Consider the following 21,151-nt stretch of genomic DNA (forward strand, 5'->3'; position numbering starts at 1 on the left):
TAGCACGGCCCAGTGCAGAGCACCCGTCCTCAAGCGATCCTCCAACCCAAGCCTCTGAGTAGTCGGATTACAGGCGCACGCCACTACGCCCGGTACATACTTATTATTTGGTATTATTTGGTATTATTTGGTATTCACCGATTATAATCGATTATATATTATTTGGTCCCGATATTATTTTCACCGATTATATATTATTTGGACCCATAATTATTTGGTATTCACCGATTATAATCGGTGAATACCAAAACGTGATTAACATTTGATCTCTTTATTAATGGCATGTACTATCCATCCATAACATTGGGACAATATTCTGTGCAGAGTGTTGTTGCTGCCTAAGCAGTCTACTGGACTACTGAGCACAATCCTGGACGGGTCACCACTCTGACACAGTATACCAGCAAGCTGGCACTCATTTTACCGACCTCAGAAGGATGACAGGCAGAGTCAACCCCACCTGGTATTAATTCAACAGAAAAGCAGGATTTGAGCTCAGGATCCTGGGAACCCAAGCCCACCACCCGAACCATTAAGCCAACACCAGGTGAAATGGACGATACTATACATGAAGCCAAAAATCATGTGTTCATCAAATTCATGAGTGTAAAAGCACCAATTAGAGCCTCTGAGTACTTTTAGGTAGAACACATGATACACAACATGGAGACAGATGGGCAAAGGTTCAATAAATCGTTTGTGGTGTTGCTACCTCCACCACTGAAGGAGGACGGAAGTGATGTTTTCACCCATGACTGTCTGTTTGTTTGTCTGTCTGTGAGCAGGATATCTCAAAAAGTTTTGGACGTGTTATGACAAAACTTGGTGGATGAGTCGGGTAAGTGACAATAACAAGCTGATTAGATTTTGGTGAAGGTCCAAATGCAGATCTGGCTGATCAGTGGGATACAAAACGGAACTGTTCAGTCAAGTTTTCTCCTTTTTTACATTTAAACATGGCGAATGAATAATTCAAATGAATACTGCAGATAAAGCAACGTGATATCCATATCAAAAGAAACCTTGAAAGGCACAGACTTTAGAATCTCTGCTGGAGCTTCCCATGTCAACTCTTTGAAATGCACCTTATTTTGTACCCTATGAATATTATTTCGAGAGGATCAGCATGAACAAATCAGCAAGTGACTCACCGATCCAAGTGTCGTTCACCACTGCGACAGCCAATCAGAAGTCTCCATGTGATCGATGATATGCTCGTAATTCTGAAGCATATTTAATATCGTGAATCCATTGATTTCTACAGGGTGTCTTAAGTCCCAGGACACGGTTTTAGCTGCTTATACAAGATTTTTTTTTCACATAATACAAGTGATCCGTTGGGTGGATGAGGGAAAGGCAGTGGGCATAGAATATCTAAGACGTTAAGAAAGCATTTGATAAGGTACCACATCGGAGGTTGTTAGCCAAAGTGAGGGCTTGTCGAGTGGCTGGTCAGGTAGATAATTGGATTACAAATTGGTTGAGTGATGGGAAGCAAAGAGTGGCTGTGAGTGGGAGGATGTCTTGCTGGGAGGATGTAAGTAGTGGGGGACCTCAGGGATCAGTACTCGGACCATTACTATTCATTATTTACAGCAATGATTTGGATAGTGGGGTAAAGAGTCGGCTTTCCAAATTTGCGGATGACACAAAGCTTGGAGGTAAGATGGATATCAGAGGGGGTGGTGATCAGATTCAGGAAAGTATTGATACTTGTACAGATTGGGCAAAAGATTGGCTGATGGAATTTAACCTGAGCAAGTGTGAGGTATTGGGGATGGGAAAGAACAATGAAAATAAAAATTACAGGATGCAAGGGGTAATTTTTGAGCAAGTCACACAAGAGAAGGATCTGGGGGTGGTAATAGATACGGGGGGGGGGGGGTAAGCAGGCAACACAGTGCCAGGCAGCTACAGGTAGAGCAAATAGGGTTTTCGTCTGTATTCAGAGGGGGATCATTTATAAATCAAAAGAGGTGGTTTTAATATTGTAAAGGAATTTAGTGAGGGCCACATCTAGAATATTGTGTGCAGTTTTGGTCACCCCAGTTGTGGAATGACATAGATTGGTCACCACAGTTCCGGAAGGACATAGATGCCATAGAGAGGGTTCAGCGTAGGGTTACGAGATTGTTTCCAGGCCTAGCTAGACTCAGCTACGAAGGGCGGCTGCAGGAGACAGGGCTTTATACACGAGAAAGGTGGCGGTTACGAGGAGATATGATGGAGATATTTAAGATAATGAAAGGTGTAGATAAAATAAGTGAAGATGAATTATTCAACAGAGTAGACAGTGATAGGACCAGGAGCCATAGCCTGAGATTACAGAAGAGGAGAGTTAAGACTGTAGTAAGGCAGGGGACTTTCACTCAGAGAGTCGTTAATGCATGGAATGGTCTCCCTGGAAAAGTAGTGGCAGCAGAAGCAGTTGATAAGTTTAAATTGGAATTAGTTAGGTACCTGGAAGTTATGGAGATAGATGGGTATCGGGATGTTGATAAGACTTTTCGGCAGTTTGAGCATTGATGGGTGATTGTGTGCATGTGTACGGAGTTCTGTTGGTGGGGTCTCATCAAGAGGTGTTGTGTGGTTGATGATGTTTGTTTTTTTAATGAAGCCCATGCCCCCTCCCCTGAGAAGAAAAAAAATATAAAAACTACAAAAACTTAAAATAACTAGAGGGGGAGCACTCGGTAGAGTGCAAAACCTCCGCCACCAATACTGCTGGGTCACTTAAGTGAACCTGATATCCTATTCATTGTAGGTCAAAACGGATCAGACTCTACTGAACCACGATTGAATAAACTAAACTAGATCGACGCGCATGTAGAAATGCCAAAAAAATAAAATCGAATTTTTTTTGAAAAAAAGTTGTAAAATTTTTCAAGTTTTTCTTTTTGGACCAAGTCCAAAATCTAATGGCATGATCCTTGGACCATACCTAATCCCCCCCCCCCCCCACCAAGTTTCGTCAAAATCCGTCCAGGAGTTTTTCTGTAATACTGTTCACAAACAAACAAACAAACAAACAGACAGGGGTGATGAAAACAGTAACCTCCATCCATCTTCGATGGTGGAGGTTAATTAAATAAATAAAAGAGCCACAAAAACACTGAAAATAAAATAAAAAATTCCATTTTCTTCTCTGGATCTTTGGTTGATACATTAGTGTGGTGTTGATGTCACTCAGGCAAGGATGGGATGAATTGCCTCCACCTGTGTATGATTTCCTTGTATAAGGTGGCAGACACCAGTCCATGTGCAGTGGAAGAGAGGCTGATGGCAGTGGTGTGGTACCATGAGAGGAGAAACACAAACAAGATGATGAAACAGGTGGAAGAAGACTTCAAGGAGCGTTTTGGAAAGCCAGCACAATCAAAACCAAATCTTCATCTTTGGGAAAAAAAGGAATTTCAAACTGGAAGTGAACTCGACAGTAAGCATAGCAGACGATCAAAAATTCGTTATTATAAAATTACCAGCAGGGTACCCGTTGAAGATGTCACTGAAATGGAAGCTCATTTTCACCCCTGAATTTCATGAAAGATAAGCATCATTTCACCACAAAAATGACATTAAGCCCCCTTCCAGATAGTAAAGTAAATACCTGCCAATTGTCTGGAGGCTCGGATGTGTTCTAGCGCCACAAATTGGCACCAAAATTTGGCGTTTCTGTCTTATTGTATAGATAATTCGTCAAAAATTATAAGCAGCTAAAATCGTGTCCTGGGACTTGCAACTCACCCTGTATTATATTTTCAATGATAATTTCGAAATAGTGCAAAAGCATTTCAACTCTGATTGTAGACACGTTTCACTTTTTGCCAACACATTACAGAGAATAGTATCGTGCCCCCCCCCTCCACAACCCCCTCTTTTTTTAAATGTGCTTGCAATTGCACATCAGATCCGTTATCAATTTTCAGGCAAAGTCTCGTGTTTATTCAGCCTCTTGAAATATCCATGGCTTAGCTGCTAACCACAACACCAAAAAAGGTGAAACACACAAATTTATAATAATAAATGTCAGTGTGTGTCTCCATAACTCAAAAACCATGAACCTAGCGGCCTGAATCTTTGCATGCACACTAAGGGAACTCCAAGGAAGTGCATGAATGAAAAATGGGTGTTTAGGTAAATATAAACACCCCTTTTGAAGATAATTTATTGGAAAACCAGAAACAGGCTCACCTTCGGTCAGCTTGCGCTCAGCTTGCACAGTTTGGGGAGTCTTATCAGCCATTTTGTCTGCTCAGCTCAAAAATGCCTTGCCTTGGTACAGGTCGTTTGATGTACGATAAAGCTTCATATCCACAAATCGCTGTATACATTGCCGATCGCTGATCTTCATACCTACGAATTGCTGGATACATCGTAATGCTTATAAACCACTAATTTTTTTTTTTCGTTCTGGATGCTCCTGAACTGTAAGTGCAGTTCAAGAGTGCAGCTGTTATAAATGCAGCCTTCCCTTCCCCTCACACTGCCTTCCCTTCAGTCCCCTCCCCTCATGCTGCCTTCCTTCCTTCTCACCTCATGCTGCCTTCCCTTCCCCTCCCCTCATGCTGCCTTACCTTCCCCTCCTCTCACGCTGCCTTCCCTCCTCCTCCCCTCATGCTGCCTTCCCTCCTCCTCCCCTCATACTGCCTTCCCTTCCCTTACCCTCATGCAACCTTCCCTTCCCCTCATGCTGCCTTCCCTTCCCCTCCCCTCACGCTGCCTTCCCTTCCCTTTCCCTCATGCAGCCTTCCCTTCCCCTCCCCTCATGCTGCGTTCCCTTCCCCTCCCCTCATGCAGCCTTCCCTTCCCCTCATGCAGCCTTCCCTTCCCCTCATGCTGCCTTCCCTTCCCCTCCCCTCATGCGGCCTTTCCTTCCCCTCCCCTCATGCGGCCTTCCCTTCCCCTCCCCTCATGCAGCCATCCCTTCCCCTCCCCTCATGCAGCCTTCCCTTCCCCTCCCCTCATGCTGCGTTCCCTTCCCCTCATGCTGCCTTCCCTAAATATAGTTATATTAATATACCTATCATAACAAAAAAACTTCCAACGTCGAATCTACCTTCGTGTTAAGAACTCCGCCAAGGAGGAAATTGGGACACATGCGGGGGAGAATGCGTGCAGAACACACATGACCTCACAGGAGAGCACATTCGTGCAGCAGGAGCTGAGGTATAGTTGACAGCTGCTGCTAGCACGAAGATGTACAAAGCACACATGGACGTGTTACAGATGTGTAGATTGAGGTTTGTAAAGGGGTGTGTGCGTGCCTGCATGCTTGGTTACATGTGTGCAGTGCACGAGTTCCACGGGTGTGTGGACCAAACTTGCACCCAGGCACATGGTGTGTGGCGTCATTGTGGAGGTTACTCCGCTGTCTCGTGAACCATGTGCTTCGGTATGCAGAGAGCGGACATGCTGCAACACCAAAGCCACATGGGAAGTGCCATGCAGTTTGGGTGTGGGAACTGGCGTACTGAGAGGGGTACGGGGAGAGGGCGGTCCGCCCTGGGTGACAGCCGGGGGGGAGGGGGGTGCCATTTGGAGAGTTGAAATACTAGTATGATGACATAACGATGGTTTTAGTTGCAAGTAACATTATAATATTATTATTTATCTCATAATAAAGACAGTAACTCGGAACTAAAACCATCGTTATCTATCTATAATTCCAGCAATGTGTGTGTGTGTGTGTGTGTGTGTGTGTGTGTGTGTGTGTGTGTGTGTGTGTGTGTGTGTGTGTGTGTGTGTGTGTGTGTGTGTGTGTGTGTGTGTGTGTGTGTGAGTGACCGCTGTTTCTCGACAAGTACTGGTCCGATCTAATTGAAACTTGCTAGCAATATTGCTGGGGACCTGAATATGTGCCTTTTCAAGGTTTGATATTAATCTGATAAGTGTTTCCCAAGTTATGGCCTTTTATTTACCAAACCAATGACAGGACACGTTGCTGCGGCTATTTATTTACCAAACCAATGACAGGACACGTTGCTGCGGCCTTTTATTTACCAAACCAATGACAAGACACGTTTCTGCGGCTATTTATTTACCAAACCAATGACAGGACACGTTGCTGCGGCCATTTATTTAACAAACCAATGACAAGACATGTTGATGCATAGCGTGGCTGCGTAGGCCGGTGAGCGACCGGCCGACGATGAGGTCACGGGCCGTGCCGGTTATGATAGGGAAAGTGCGCCTTCGTTCCCGTGGCGTAGGAGTGGCAATGGTCAATGGCAGCGAATGTCATGGCAAGCAAAGACAGGGAGGTAAACTTGATTTTAATTAACTCTGTGTGTAAGTATCACAGCAGTTGTTACTTCAATGCAAGTGATAATTCGTGGAATGCATGTGAACATTCCGTACGGGCACGCACTACTTCCGGATAGTGATGACTTACTGTATTCTAATAATTTCTCGATTTCTTATGCGCATTTATGGATAAACACAATGCTCCAATGCAGTCATTTACGAGAGCGAAGGAACGGCCTGTGTGGTTGTTTGAAAGTTTTTTTTTAGGGGGGGGGGGGGTTACACGTACGGGCATGCACGTACTGCCATAAGAGAGCGAAGGAACGGCACGGCCCGTATGGTTGTTGTTTCTGGCTCGCGGTTTGAAAGTTTTTTTTTTTTGCACGTACGGCCACGCACGTACGGGCACGAACTAGTATTTTTAATTTCTCCTCAAGAGTCCTCATATAAAGCATGTAGCAGTGGATAATATAAACAGCAATTCACATAACTGGTATGTAGGTACTCATGCGTGGTAAAAATAAGAATAATAATAATAATAATAATAATTCAATGCGTACTTCAAAGATGCTCAGAAAGCTCAAAAGTGTACTCACGCAGCAGATGCTTTTGATGGAAGGTTTTCTCATCGAGTGCAGATAACATTCTTCCATAATAATTCTGATATACTGTGATTTCAAAATTTAAATATACAAAATTAAGTTTATATATTCTAAGAATATAATTTATATTATAACTTGTAACTTATAAGATTAAAAAAAAAATTTAAGGGGAACACGCGAGCGAAGAGAAACAAGAGGCTCAGGAGCGTTCAGATCGAAAAAAAAAGAGGGGTTTGTGAGCATCTCGTCAGGAGGTACGTTCTGAGAGAGCGCTTACAGAGGAGTGAGATACATACAAAGCTGAGTGGCGATTGGGAAAGCAGACGAGCATGCTCGAAACTGACAATTGTTTTTTTCTTTTCTGTGTGAGTACCAAACTATTTCTGCCGGTACTCATTGGAGAACCAAATTTAAAAATTGTGTGTACCCCTGAATATAAAGCACACAATCCCAGAAATGCTTTTTTGTCATCGGCTTTCTCCACCAATTCGAAGCGAGCTTCTATAAGTTCCGAGGGCATTATGCATTGTAGGAAAGGTCATGATTCGTTCTTTGGTTTGACGTCAGTTTAAACTCATTTGCATAAACATCTCGCCACGATGGTAGCTCGGCGCGTTTTATGGGTTAACCCTCTCATCCTGAAAAGTTAAATCTCATCCGTTAAATAGTTAATGGACAGGAAAAACATCACCACGGAAATGACGTCATACAATCGCCGGGTGTTCCTTCACACTGGATTAATGTCCTGAATTTTTCTTATTTCCAATTTACTTACGACAGGTACAGCACTAATCCGCTTGAAATTTTACTTGCGAACATGTTTTCTGTGCATTTAATTTTGACAATTATTCATCCCAGTGGTTGCCAAAGGAAGGGTCCACCCCAGGTGCCAAATATTCTAGTTATGCCCTGGGGCGTGGGGAATGTTGAGTGTACCGGTGAGAATCCATGTGCATGTGCGAGTGAAAGGATAAAAGGATGAGGTGCGTGTGTATGGTTAGCACGGACTGCGAGGAAGTTGGAGGAATGCTTATTAGGGGGGCTGTGAAGGACCGACGGTTTAGTGTTGAATTTAAAATGGCTTGCCCAAAGTGTAGCATGTACGAATCCGATTTGGAGTGAGCCGAACGGAGTGGTGCAAAGTTCACTGCATGTGCAAGCATGCATGCATGTAGGCAGGCCTTCGCCAGGTAGATAGTCGGCTTTAAATGCTCCCGCCCAGTTTTATATAGAACCCGGCAGTTAGAAAGACAACGTGGCTGTTTTGGGGGTATTTATCGCCCCAGTACGCCACCCTCCCTTGCCCTCACACTGCCTTCCCATCCCCTCTCTTCGTGGCAACTTGCTCCCAAACCCTCTCCACCACCATGCAACTCTCCGGAGGTCGAGGAGAGGAAGGGGTGTCAATGAATGTGCAAATTGGACAAATGAACACTTTTTTTTAGCAGTTGGAACTGCTGCAAAGATCAATTCCACAGTTTAAATTTTGAAATTTGTTTTGAGATTCTTGAGCTCATTGCATTTTAGTTATAAAATGTGTGCGGGTATTAAATAAAGGCACAAACACTGGCGTAGATTTTTTGATGAATGAAGGAAAACCTTCTTTTTCTTTCCCTCCTCTCACACTTACCTCCTCCCAAAGCCCCTTCTCCTCCACCCCACCATGGATGTTTCCGAACAGCTCTGTTTAGTATGACCCATTTGAATGTTGTATTTTAACGTACCCCATTCCATTGAATCTTGTACTAATGCCGGCAGACAGGACCATCCTTCACCCCCCACCCCACCCCTTCCCCTCAACTCCACCGATCAACGCAAGTCAAAACTTCCCCCCTCCTTCGCCTCAAGTCACTTACCCCCCCACCCTCTTACCCCTCAAGTCCCCCTGCCAAACACACATCCAGAACACTCCCTTCCCCTTCCCCACTTTCCCTCCCCTACTCTCACCAGAATCCTCCTCGCTCCCACACCCCTCCCAGAGTGTATAGCAATATGTGGCGACACCACACTCCCCCTTCCTCACCCACTCCCCACCCCTCCTCGCTCCCCCTCCCCTTTCTCCCCACTCCTCCTCGCTCCCCTCCCCTTGATCCCCAATCCTCCTCGCTCCCCTCCCCTTGATCCCCAATCCTCCTCGTTTCCCCTCCCCTTGCTCCCCACTCCTTGCTACCTCTCCCCTTGCTCCCCACTCCTCGCTACCCCTCCCCTTGCTCCCCACTCCTCCTCGTTCCCCCTCCCCTTGCTCCCCACTCCTCGCTAACCCTCCCCTTGCTCCCCACTCCTCCTCGCTCCCCCTCCCCTTGCTCCCCACCCCTCCTCGCTCCCCTCCCCTTGCTCCCTGCCCCTCTCTATCCCCCTTTGCACCCTCTTCTTAATAGTCCGATCAGTGAAGCGATGGGTTGTATTTGTTCGTCTATATTAATGCAGTCAGTGTGTGTGCGTGCGTGCGTGCGTGCGTGCGTGCGTGCGTGCGTGCGTGTGTGTGTGTCAGTGTGTCTCCTCCATAACTCCAAAACCATGAAACCTATCAGCCTGAAACTTTGCATGCATACTAAGAGAACTTTAAGGGAGTGCATGAATTGGGTGTTTGAGTTAATTTAAACACCCCTTTTGAAGAAATTTAACGGCCTTATTTAATTATCCTATCCCCATCCATCAGGAGCATACTCTGTTCAGAGGGTTGGTGCTGTTGAAGCAGTCTCCTGGGCTATTGAGCACAATCCTGGACAGGTCACCACTCCGACACAGGATACTCAAATGGCTCAGTCAGCCCAGCAAGCTGGTACTCATTTTGCTGACGTCAGAAGGATGACAGGCTGAGTCAACCCCACCTGATATTAATTCAATGGTAATGCAGGATTTGAACTCAGGACCCTTCGATCCCCAGCCCACCAACCGAACCATTAAGCCAACACCAGGCATTTAATTATCCTATATCAAGGATCAATCTTGGTCACTTTGCTGTCCCTCGCAAGGGTCTTAATTTTCCAATTTTTTTTGGCCTGCTCAACAATGCCGTGACGTGGAAAGGCCGCAATAGTTTCTTAGGATAAAGTTTTGTTTTTTCACTTTCCTCACTCATATCGTCAAATATCTGTTCATCATAGCTACGAATCACGGAGTACATCGCAATGTACTGTAAATGGATGGGTTGTGTGCATGTGCGTGTATTTGTGTGAGGCATACTTTTTGAGGCCATTAATTACATGAAGTACATCTCCCTCCTCTCTCTCTCTCTCCCTCCCCTCCCTCCTCTCTCTTTCCCCTCCCTCCTCTCTCTTTCCCCTCCCTCCTCTCTCTCCCTCCCATCCCTCCTCTCTCTCTCCCATCCCTCCTCTCTCTTTCCCCTCCCTCCTCTCTCTCTCTCCCTCCCATCCCTCCTCTCTCTTTCCCCTCCCTCCTCTCTCTCTCTCCCTCCCATCCCTCCTCTCTCTCTCCCTCCCATCCCTCCTCTCTCTCCCTCCCCTCCCTCCTCTCTCCCTCCCCTCCCTCCTCTCTCTCCCTCCCCTCCCTCCTCTCTCCCTCCCCTCCCTCCTCTCTCTCTCCCCTTCCTCCTCTCTCTCTCCCTCCCCTCCCTCCTCTCTCTCCCTCCCCTCTTTGCCTTCCCCTCCCTCCTCTCTCTCCCTCCCCTCCCTCCTCTCTCCCTCCCCTCCCTCCTCTCTCTCTCCCCTTCCTCCTCTCTCTCTCCCTCCCCTCCCTCCTCTCTCTCCCTCCCCTCTTTGCCTTCCCCTCCCTCCTCTCTCTCTTCCTCTTTATCCCCCCCTCCCCCTTTATACTTAATTCAGTAAATGAACAGGTTGCGTTTGCTCGTACCAAATAAAGGAAACAACCTTGGTGAATCGCAATCCTTATGGAGTCGTCAGGGTATTATTGGAGCAGTGGAAGCCTAAGTGGTTCATCACCGGATGAAGATTTTTTTGCCATCAGAGAGTTTTGTGAATCATTCCATTGAAGTGCACAAGCTAATATGTGGTTGTAGTTAAGTATGCATCACCGTATTTGAGTGAAGTGCATTCGTGCGTTTTTTGTAAGAGGCACTAATGTAAAGGTAAGTGGACAAGGGTAGGAGAGATTTTTTGAAAACATCTTCTTAAATTGAGGTGCCATCTGTTTCCTTAAGTCGTGGGGCAACTTAGCTAAATATAGCATAACAATTGTGTATTTTGTGACGAAAGCACCAAATTTGGCACACTAGTAGCCTAACATATTATGAACAGATGTGGATATTGGGCCATCTCAAAATTTTTGATGGCAGTGGAAAATGGCTGCCACAGCCATCATCAGCCGAATTTGAGATGGCCCAATATCCAAATATGTTCATAACATGTTAGGCTACTTGTGTGCCAAATTTGGTGCTTTCGTCACAAAATGCACAATTGTTATGCTAAGTTGCCCCACTATAGCAAACAGAGACTATTCTTGGTGTGAGTTTGAATAGGCATCACTGCACTGTACAATATATGATGAAGAATTAAGCAGTATTGTAGCAGAGTAGTCAATCATATAAGAAAAGAGCCCTCTAGAGCCTGTTCTGATGAATGAAATCATTTTAACTCACCTGGATTTTAGTCAGGTGAGGTTGTGCAATTGAGCAGTCAGTCAGTGAGTCTGTAAACACTTCAGTCATCATCGCTTGAACCAAACACGGGATTTTGATGAAACTTGACAACAGCCTTCATCACCCATAATGTACCAAACTGCGAGGGGGGGGGTTGAGTGACTGTTGCTCCTGATCGTGGTGAGCTTCAGGATTCTCAGTCCTATTTTTGTTTATTGAGAGCTTCTATCTCATGATAGAACTGTCACACAAATCACAAACAAGCATGCAGAAAGAGATGCCGAACAACTGACCGACTGATGTAGCAAACTCTGTCACAGAGCGTTAGTTCCGCAGAAGCAGTTTCTTGGCAAGGGTTCCCGTGCTTGGCGGTTTGCCATCCCTCTCCCAGCAGTAGTTGGGACATGGATTTGGAATTGAGCCATGATGCCGGCGATAGCTCACCTCCTCTTCGTGAAGGACACCATGGGATCTTTAACGTCCACCAATTAATGCTGTAGACGAGACACATTGATGAATCGCTCTGCCTGCTGAAACACTGGGATGACAGTTTATAGCTGGGTCAGAATTTGAAACCCAGGCTACACAGCTCGGAGTCGAGCGTGCATATACCTTTCAGCAATCTTGCCAGCCCATATATCATGATTTTGAGATATAAGTTGTTAAAGTTACATTAATTGACAGAAGAAATAAGTTTTATGATCTGCTCCTTAACTCCAGCTTTGGTATATGATAGACCGGTGTAGGGTTCCTTCCTGACTTGTGTCGGGTTTCTGAAACCAGGTGGCAGAAGCTTTGATAAAATCCGATCGGATAGTTGATCTGCTTGTGGTAAGGAGGTAATTATGTTGCAAGATTGTTTTATTATGGACCGTAGTTTACAATTGGTGAACGTGTTGGTGTTTTCATTATTTTTCTTGACTGGGAAGAAAAATGGCCACTTGTCAAAGCGAACTTAGGTGCAAGAGGAAGTTATGTGGCCCAGCATACCTCTGCTTTATCCACACCTCATGAACATGGTCTGTTACTTGTCATAATGTGACACCAACCCCATTTTTACCATTCACAAAATTTAAATCAACTTCTACAGGCAGGGAAATTGTCCGTGGTATTGAGACACTGGCCTATTTCAGTTGAATCCTTAACTTCCACGTTCAGGGCAGTCGACATTGCATCACCATCTGAAGGATGGCTTATTTCAAAATATGGGACCCCCTGCTGGCACTGTATCAAGACAGTAGTTTGTAGTTTGATCCATTGGTGGTGGATCCCAGACTAGACCGTTTCATAGCAAGCACGGTACTAAATAAGCTATACCTTTTTCAAAGATGGCCTGTGCTATGATGGAGCTCTTACGAAGGGGCGTTTAACAAGATTGCAGAATGACATGCTAACCAAAAAGCACAATTTTTTTCTTATTTCTCCATCTATAAGCAATTATCACTACCCCCCAATGTACTGTATCTTCCTTCTCTCTCCCTTTTATGTCCAATATTCCAACTTTCACTTACTTCGCTAAAAATTGTTTTTTCCTGACGCAACCCTTGCCTGCTCCGCACGATATGCAAGCGTCCCCTCATCACACGAACAGTGTTTCCCACACTCACTCCAGTGCAGTCGGAGAAGCCGCAGTTGTGCAGCAACTTAGCATTTCAGCTAGATTAACCACAGCCACCAGAGGAGTGCCCGTTGCTTGAACTTTTTCGACTTAACATGCAATTTGTGAACATTGTCAAAAGTTGATGCCCAGTCTCGACATGATCGATGAATGTGCCTTGCTGGATTTAGTTGCCATCGTCTTCTGTACTTGCTAATCTCAATACTTCTAAAACTCCTTATGCACACTCATTCCCATTTCTTCAATCCTTCCCATAATAGGTTTTCCATATCTGAATGAACCTCAAATGCACACCTCTCTTTTGTCTCACACTTGCACAGCATGACCTGGAGAACTCAGCTGGCGAAGGTTTGTCAAGGCATGGAAAGACTGGTATTGAACGGCATTTACTGACACGAGTGATTGAACTTGAACATGGGAAATCGCAGCTGCAGAATGAGACCATGACGCATCAAAAGCATGTGGATTCTGCGCTCACGGTACTACAGCAGCGTGTCGATGAGCTAGAGCATGGTGAGACATGGTTCCCTTGATGTTGCCATTTGTATGTTGAAAGAATTTTTTTTTTTACAGAATATGAGGGTCTAGGTCTAGGAATACACTATTGTATTTATCAGGCTAATCTATTTATTACAATAGAACAAGTAACATGAACTCAACATCTTGGGATGTGGTCAATAAAGTATTTTCCTTTCTGAAAGTAGGGTAGGATTACCGATTGCTGAAGATGGGGTACGCCTTCTAAGCGAGTGTATTCAACCTTTGCGCAAGATGACTTGGATTCCGTAGTTGCATTCACTGAACCTATTCTCAACATTGCTCATCAAATTTTGATGGAAAGGAGAGACGATAACAAGCAGGCATGAGTAATCTTGGGGAGACCATGGGAAACTGAAATTTGGTCAAGGTCATCTGCGCCGAATGACTACCCTTTTCAAAAACTGCCATGGGTTTAATTTTTTTTTAACGTTCTCATGTGAGTATTCGTAGATGGGACAGCAAGCTTAATGGAAAGCACAGTATTCTGAAATGCCGAGTACAGTGGTGTATTCTATGGTACAACTGTTTCCACACAGAGAATCAGGACAATTTATACGAGGGACAGTCAAGAAGTAACCTTAAAATGGTGATATATATTCGAAGATGTAATGTGTGTAGTTGTAGACGACATATGTTATATCTATGAGTAAGAGTCATCTTTTACCTGTTTTAGATCTAGCAACGTTAAGCGTATGACGTCAGTAAAGCAGTTCCAAGATGGCGGCTCCCTTGGAAGCAGTCCCTGTCCCAGTCGTACACCTGCTGCAGCAATAAACACGCGTCACCATATTGCATTTTCATTCTGTAATGGATTTCGCTGGGATTCACACTCTCACTTCCCAAGAAACGATGACAGAATGTTGCTCCTCCCTGGTACATACTTCTAAGGGAGCCGCCATCTTGGAACTGCTTTACCGACATCATCTGTTAATGTTGCCAGATCCAAAACAGGCAAAACATGACTCTTACCCATAGATACAACACATGTCATCTGCAACTACAACCATTACATTCTCGAATTTATATCGCCATTTTAAGGTTACTAATTGACTGCCCCTCATTGTTAGACCGTATTTGACCCTTTGCAATAGAAACAATGAAATACGTTTTGCACAGTGTTCTGCTTTACCCCCATATGTACCTCAAGCGTTCTTCACTACAGGTACGAACTTGTTTAAAACTGCAGATTCCTTCAAAGCATCCTTCCTCCTGCGCACGGACTACATGTATGCTCGTGTCCAGACAAGGCTGCCAGAGATGTATGCGTTCACCGTAAGCATGTGGCTGCGATCGAGTGCCACACCCGGCGTGGGCACACCTTTCTCATATGCCGTGCCAGGCGAGGCAAATGAATTGGCTCTTGTTGAATGGGGAGGAAATCCTATGGAGCTGCTCATCAATGACAAGGTGCTCCTGCTCGTACGAAAATTTTAGGATTGGGGCACTGATGTATATAATCATTAATTAGCTGTTATCTCAGTATCCAAGTTATCCTCACATGTTCTTAAGTGTGTTTGCCCACACCTCCGGTGGTTTTTGTTTTGGCTTCAGGTGGATCCTATAACCATCACCTCGATCCCAGCTCTCTCTTTTATGCCAATGAAGGGTTAATGTCTGAAACATCAGCTTCTCCTTACTTCCCACTGCGGTTAGCATGCTTCGATCAAACTTTGGTTTATTCCATCCATTGTTCTACCTGTCTGCCAATGTAGAACAATGCCATATAGCTTTCACGATTAAGATCAAGACTAGTTTTCCATTTGACCCTCATCTATATGCCTGGTGTTGGCTTAATGGTTCGGGTGGTGGGCTTTGGATCCGAGGGTCCTGAGTTCAAATCTCGCTCAGTTGTTGAATTAATACCAGGTGGGGTTAACTCGGCCTGTCATCCTTCCGAGGTCGGCAAGATGAGTGCCAGCATGCTGGTATACTGTGTCGGAGTGGCAACCTGTCCAGGATTGTGCCCAATAGCCAAGGAGACTGCTTCGGCAGCACCAATGCTCTGCACAGAGTATGGTCCCAATCTCCTTTCCTCATCTATATTATGAGGTGTGTGTGTGTGTGTGTGTGTGTGTGTGTGTGTGTGTGTGTGTGTGTGTGTGTGTGTGTGTGTGTGTGTGTGTGTGTGTGTGTGTGTGTGTGTGTGTGTGTGTGTGTGTGTGTGTGTGTGTGTGTGGCCATTTTTCTCAGAGATGGCCAAACGGATCTTCATCAAACTTTCAGGTTCATCAGTGAGTGCCGGGAATGTTTTAGACAAAACAAGTTGGATTAAAAAAAAAAAATAGCTCTATTGTGCCTCAGCCTTTGTAGTTAGCAGTGTCAAAGATAACATTAAATGATCCCCGACCCCATTCCTTCGTGTGTGTAGGGAAGTGTTTTGGACCCTCACAAAAAAAAAAACAGACCAAAAAACATCGGGTACACCTGCTAGTATTCAATTAAAAGACCAAATACTGCGTTGGAGTCATCAGGAAGAACCGAATAAGCAAAGATAGACTTTGGGGGAATGTGGATGGGATTTGGGTTTCAACTGCTTCTCCTCTACCCTCAAACCCATCTAGGCACAGTCAAGTTAGTCTTATAAAAACAACTTGTAAGAATCACCTCTCCGTAGACAGATAGTTGGAGAAAGAGAGAGATTGAGAGCAAGATATGTAGTTTGGGCGAAGTGAGGTTTTACTGTACTTGCATGCTCGAAAACTAAAGGACCATGTTGTTCCGGGCTATCGTAGGTGTCTCATTCCTTTTTATATCGCCTTTTGATGGCCCACGTACAATTCACGTTCTTACCATCGAGTCACGTGCTTGTGCTCTTTTCCAGACTTCAATATATCAAATTTAACATGCTAAGAAGGGTTTTTTTTTTCTCTCTCTGTGATTCCCTAAATATTTATACACTTTATCTTTCCAGCAACATCATGAAGCTGGAGATTTGCTGAATGCTTTGCGGGGTGATTTAGCGGTTAAGCTCAATATGCCGAACATGCACAAAGAAGAAGGTTTTCCATTTTAAAATATGAGGAAAATTGCACTACATAATATGCTGTTTCACTCTATTCAAAGAAGAAAAGCTTATGTCGCCATTTTTTTCAATCAAATCTCTTACTACTCTTACCAACAAACCACCAAGAAATGTCTTTCATGTACAAACTAATAACTTGTCAAGTCTGTCTGTGCCATATGCTCCCCCTAAATCCCCCTGCTCATAATTTCAAATAGCCTCATCTCAGACCCTGCTCGAGATAAGGAGGAATTTCTCAACTCAGTGCGAGCCTCAAACTCGCACTGTCCCTACCTTACCCTCTTGTACCCACTGTCTTTTCGACTTTGTCTTTCACACCATGAAGATGGACAAAGATATGTCCAGCCTTGATTCTTCGTCGGTAATGGTCCCGGATGGCATCGTGAGCAAAGTTCTCAAATGACACTCTTCTGCTCTTACTTATCCACTGTCCGCTCTGTTCAGCCTGCCCTTCTCCTTTGGCTGCCTCTCAACTGCCTGGAAGTCAGCAAACACCACTCGCATTCACAAGAAGGGTGCAAAAACAGATCCTCTCAATTGCAGGCCAGTTGAAGTGAGCAAGGGAATGGAGGGGAGGCATTACTTCCAATTATAAACAAAAGTTATGTAATCCATCACTGCTGACGTGAAATCTTTCCTATTTTAAAACAACCTGATCTCTGACCATCAGTTTGCATTCCAACCCAATCACTCAATTTTGTACATGCTGCTGTATCTCTCTAGGCAATGGTCAGAGGCCCTAAATCTCACTCAATATGTCAGGACCATCTCCCGAGGCATATCTAAGGAATTGGATGCAGTCTGGCATTCTGCTCACTGCTTATGGCATAGAGGCCACCTTCATAACTGGATCCATCAATTCGTGCAGTGAATGCATTGCCTCACTCTTATCATCATCTTCTCTCTTAGAGAAAGCTGCAATGCCCCAACGCCCAGTCTTGTTCCTCATCTACATAAACGATATCTCCGATGCTGTGAAAATGCTCTTTTCATTCATGCAGATGACTCCACATTGTGCCTTACAGATTACTGCACCCCCATCCCACTGGCAGGCAGGTGGCAGCTGCGTCACTCTCTGCTGATCTGGAGTAGATTAGATGCTGGTTTGACAAATGGAACATAGTTTTCAATTCCGGCAAATCTTTGTCTCACCATCACTCCGCAGCGATCGTGAAAATAACCCATGTATATAAATATTCCATGGTGAACCAATGGAAGATATTTCGTCTTTTGAACTTTCCTCATTTCGATTTGCACCACCTTCATCACAATCTCATTTAAACCCTCTATACCACCATTCCAATTTGAACCACCTACACGACGATGTCAATGAAATCCCCCATCTCTACCTGTGGTCTTCTCTGGCCCCATTAACCCGAAATAACCCAACCATATTGCATGTTTTCTCTCCTCCTTTCTTCCCATTCCCTTGCTTGTTATATCCACCTGTTGCCCCACTGTCTGGAAGATGATTGATGAACCTAGATTTTGCGTTAATCAAAGTATCTCATCATTGGTGGATCCCAGGCCTAAGCCTGTTTAGCTCCCCAAGCTCAGGTCAACACCTCCCCATTTATTTGTTTATTTCTTCAATTTGCAATGGGGGATATTTGTTGAAATCATCGCATTTGGCAAAACTAAACAAAATTCCTTCAGCTGCATCTCAGGTTGATATAATGTCGGAAAATCATGCTTTATCAACAATTGCAATATTCTGAATATTTAGTACTTGACACATCGGAGTTGTCCATCGACAGATGGAGTACTTTGTATTTTGGTGAGGAAATTCAAAAATGCACTTTGCAAAAAGAAGAAGAATAAAGGATCTCTTCATTTGTGTGAATTATTTGATGAACATGCACATGTAAGATCACCTATTAAGGATTCCATTTTTTCAGTTTAGGTATTCCAGTGCAGGACTGATAGGATGGCCTAGAGGTATGCATACTCACCTCAAAGCTGTCAAGCCTGGGTTTGAATCCCGACCCAGCTATAAACTGTCATCCTGGTATTTCACTGGCTTGGTGATTCATCAATGCATGTGCCGTCCCTCGGATGGACGTTGAACTGGCGTCCCATCTGCCGACATTAGTTGGTGGACGTTAAAGATCCCACGGTGTCCTTTGCAAAGAGTCGCCGGCACCATGGGCATATTCCAAATTCCTGCCCTAACTACTTCTGGGAAAGCAATGGCAACCCACCCATATAAGTGTTGCCAAGAAACTGCTTCAGCAATACTGAACCTGCCTTCGGGCACAAAGTATACACCAAATATCCCAGCACAAAGTCCTCAGAGAAGGCGCAATCATATTAAAGGGATGCCAATTCTGATGCACGCAATAATTTCACATTCTGCCCAACAATTTTCAAGCTGCCTGACCAATGAAATAGTCCGTTCACCTGCTTGCTAACACAAGATAACCATGGCACCCAACCACGTGGTTACCTAATATAAGAAGAAGAAGGGAAAAAACACTCCTTCGTGTCTTCAAATGCATCAGACTGCTGAAGAAGTTTTCCTTGGCAAGGGGGCACAATCCTGGATGAGTCGCCACTTTGATGCAGGGTACTCAAATGGTTACCTAGAAATAAAGAAATAAATGGCATTCATGATTAAGACGCGGCAGAAAATTTGTCAAACAATGAACCAGTTTTAAAGCAGGTCAAAAATTACTTTAAGCATTGTTACAGTGCGGTTGCCTGATTCGTCAGTCCGGTTGCCTGGTCCGAATCCGGCCAGTAACATAGCAACCACATCTGTCCCCCACCGCAGAGATTCCAGGTCGGGTCCCCGTGCCCAATGTCACATTACCGTGCCAATTGGAATCTCTATGCTGGGCGAGTGACGTGTCAAGGTGAATACTGGGCAGATCTTATAGTCTGGCCGAGTAATCAGTGTATGATTGATGAGTAGATTACAATGGCTAGCTTTTCCACGATCAAAATTAACCCAATGACTATTCCTGGAATGATCAAGTCTTAACATTACCCATTCAGCATTGCGTTCTTCTAAGCTGTTGTCAACAGACAAAAGGGATTAATTAGTGTAACCGATACCCTTGCAGTTGCACTCTCCACAAGCAGCTGAACAGTCCAGTTCGTGTTTCTTGCAGACACACCTTGGAGTATCACAGTCTTTCTTGCAGTTGCACCTGATTACCCTCAGCAGATCTTTTGGAGCCGGCGGTAAGTCTGTCATTCGTGGCTCAAGGCAATTCCGTACATGACACCTCCCCCACTCCTCTGGATCCAAATGTTTAGATGCCCCCATCCACTGCTGAACTTGATAATATACCCGAGCACTGTGATAGGAGGCAGCCTCTGCTAATAGGGGTAGAGTATGCATCTGTACACTGGTAGAACTTGTTGCCACCTTCTCAGTAAAATGTCTGAAATGTAAGAGCATCCAAGCCCTCACCTGGACAGCCTCCGTACAAGGGAGCAATGGCCTTCTCTCCAGCATAGATGATTTCCTCCTGAGATGCGTCACTGCAAAATACTTCAGCTTGTTCTTTGAAATCTGGATCACTGGTTAATTTCCAGAATGTGACGCCCTTCCCAATGCCAAACATATGGGATGTTTTATCGTATCCAGTAATTCCATGTACCAATGGCAACAAGTGGCACATTTGTTGACCGAATATATTTTGTAGCCAATGTATATTCAATGTCTGCAGTGAATTTGTGTTCTTCTTCCCTTCAGACCTGAAGAACAAATCAGTTGAGTTGGGATTCACATGGGCACAGAGCAACATTAAGATATCCGTATCTTCTCCAATGAGAGTAGCAAGAGATTTTGCAGCAGAGTCTGCTGCTGTCTGTGCGATAAGTCAGCATCGCCTTCTGCATGTATTGTCTCCATTCCATTTTTAGCCAACTTCTCACTCAGCATGCGGATGAATTTCTGATTGTTACAACAGTTTGTCAGGAAGTGTTCTTTCTTCACTTTTAGTGGCATGCTCGCAACAAAGTGAATTTGGACTCCAACAGCACCTTTTGATCTTCGGAGATATTCTTCTTCTTATTCTTCTTCTTCTTTCGTGTTGCTACACTTTTCCCAGCCACTGCAAAACACAGGCTCTGGCACAGGAGTCGAGAGCCTTCACCTTTCAGGAGATGCTTCATTGTTTGAGGAGCCTCTCCACAGTCACAATCGATAGGGCTATTTTGATTATATCCCAACTTCTGCATTAGGACTCTGCAGCATCCAACTCCAGTCCTGAGGTGGTGGAGACATAGCCAGTTGGCCATGTCTCCCTGGCTCCTTTTGGCATTGACTTCTTAGGGTTGAGTAACAGCTTGTGAGGTCTTGATCGCAGGTGCATTGACCAGGTGTCTATCATGCTGCTGTGGGGGTTACCATTCAGGGGCTGCACAACATGATGGAAACTATTTCTGGATTTCAATCTCTTGGGTACTGACTCGTGTTGAAAGAGTGGGTGGTGAGAGTCACGTTCATGCTGGGTTATTAGCATCCAACAGGGGACTAAGCCAAAGAGGGGCTTATGGATTTGGTCTCAATTTCCTTGTCCATGCGTGTGCGTCCGCAACCATATCTCGGATATGTA

The 21,151-nt window shown here is 44.8% G+C and overlaps 1 protein-coding gene across 1 annotated transcript in view; it reads left to right on the forward strand.

Moving 5' to 3' along the window:
* Positions 1-21,151, forward strand: part of LOC147034648 (neuronal pentraxin-2-like) — a 149,105-nt gene that overhangs the window by 82,827 nt on the left and 45,127 nt on the right. The window contains exons 2-3 of the mRNA XM_085886728.1: positions 13,342-13,534; positions 14,724-14,968. Coding sequence (XP_085742854.1) covers positions 13,342-13,534; positions 14,724-14,968 — 438 coding nt within the window. The remainder of the gene's footprint in view (positions 1-13,341; positions 13,535-14,723; positions 14,969-21,151) is intronic.

Source organism: Eptatretus burgeri, chromosome 1 (genome assembly GCF_056783735.1).
Source record: "Eptatretus burgeri isolate ZD-2024b chromosome 1, Ebu_testis_v1, whole genome shotgun sequence".
In the NCBI taxonomy this organism is placed as follows: domain Eukaryota; kingdom Metazoa; phylum Chordata; class Myxini; order Myxiniformes; family Myxinidae; genus Eptatretus; species Eptatretus burgeri.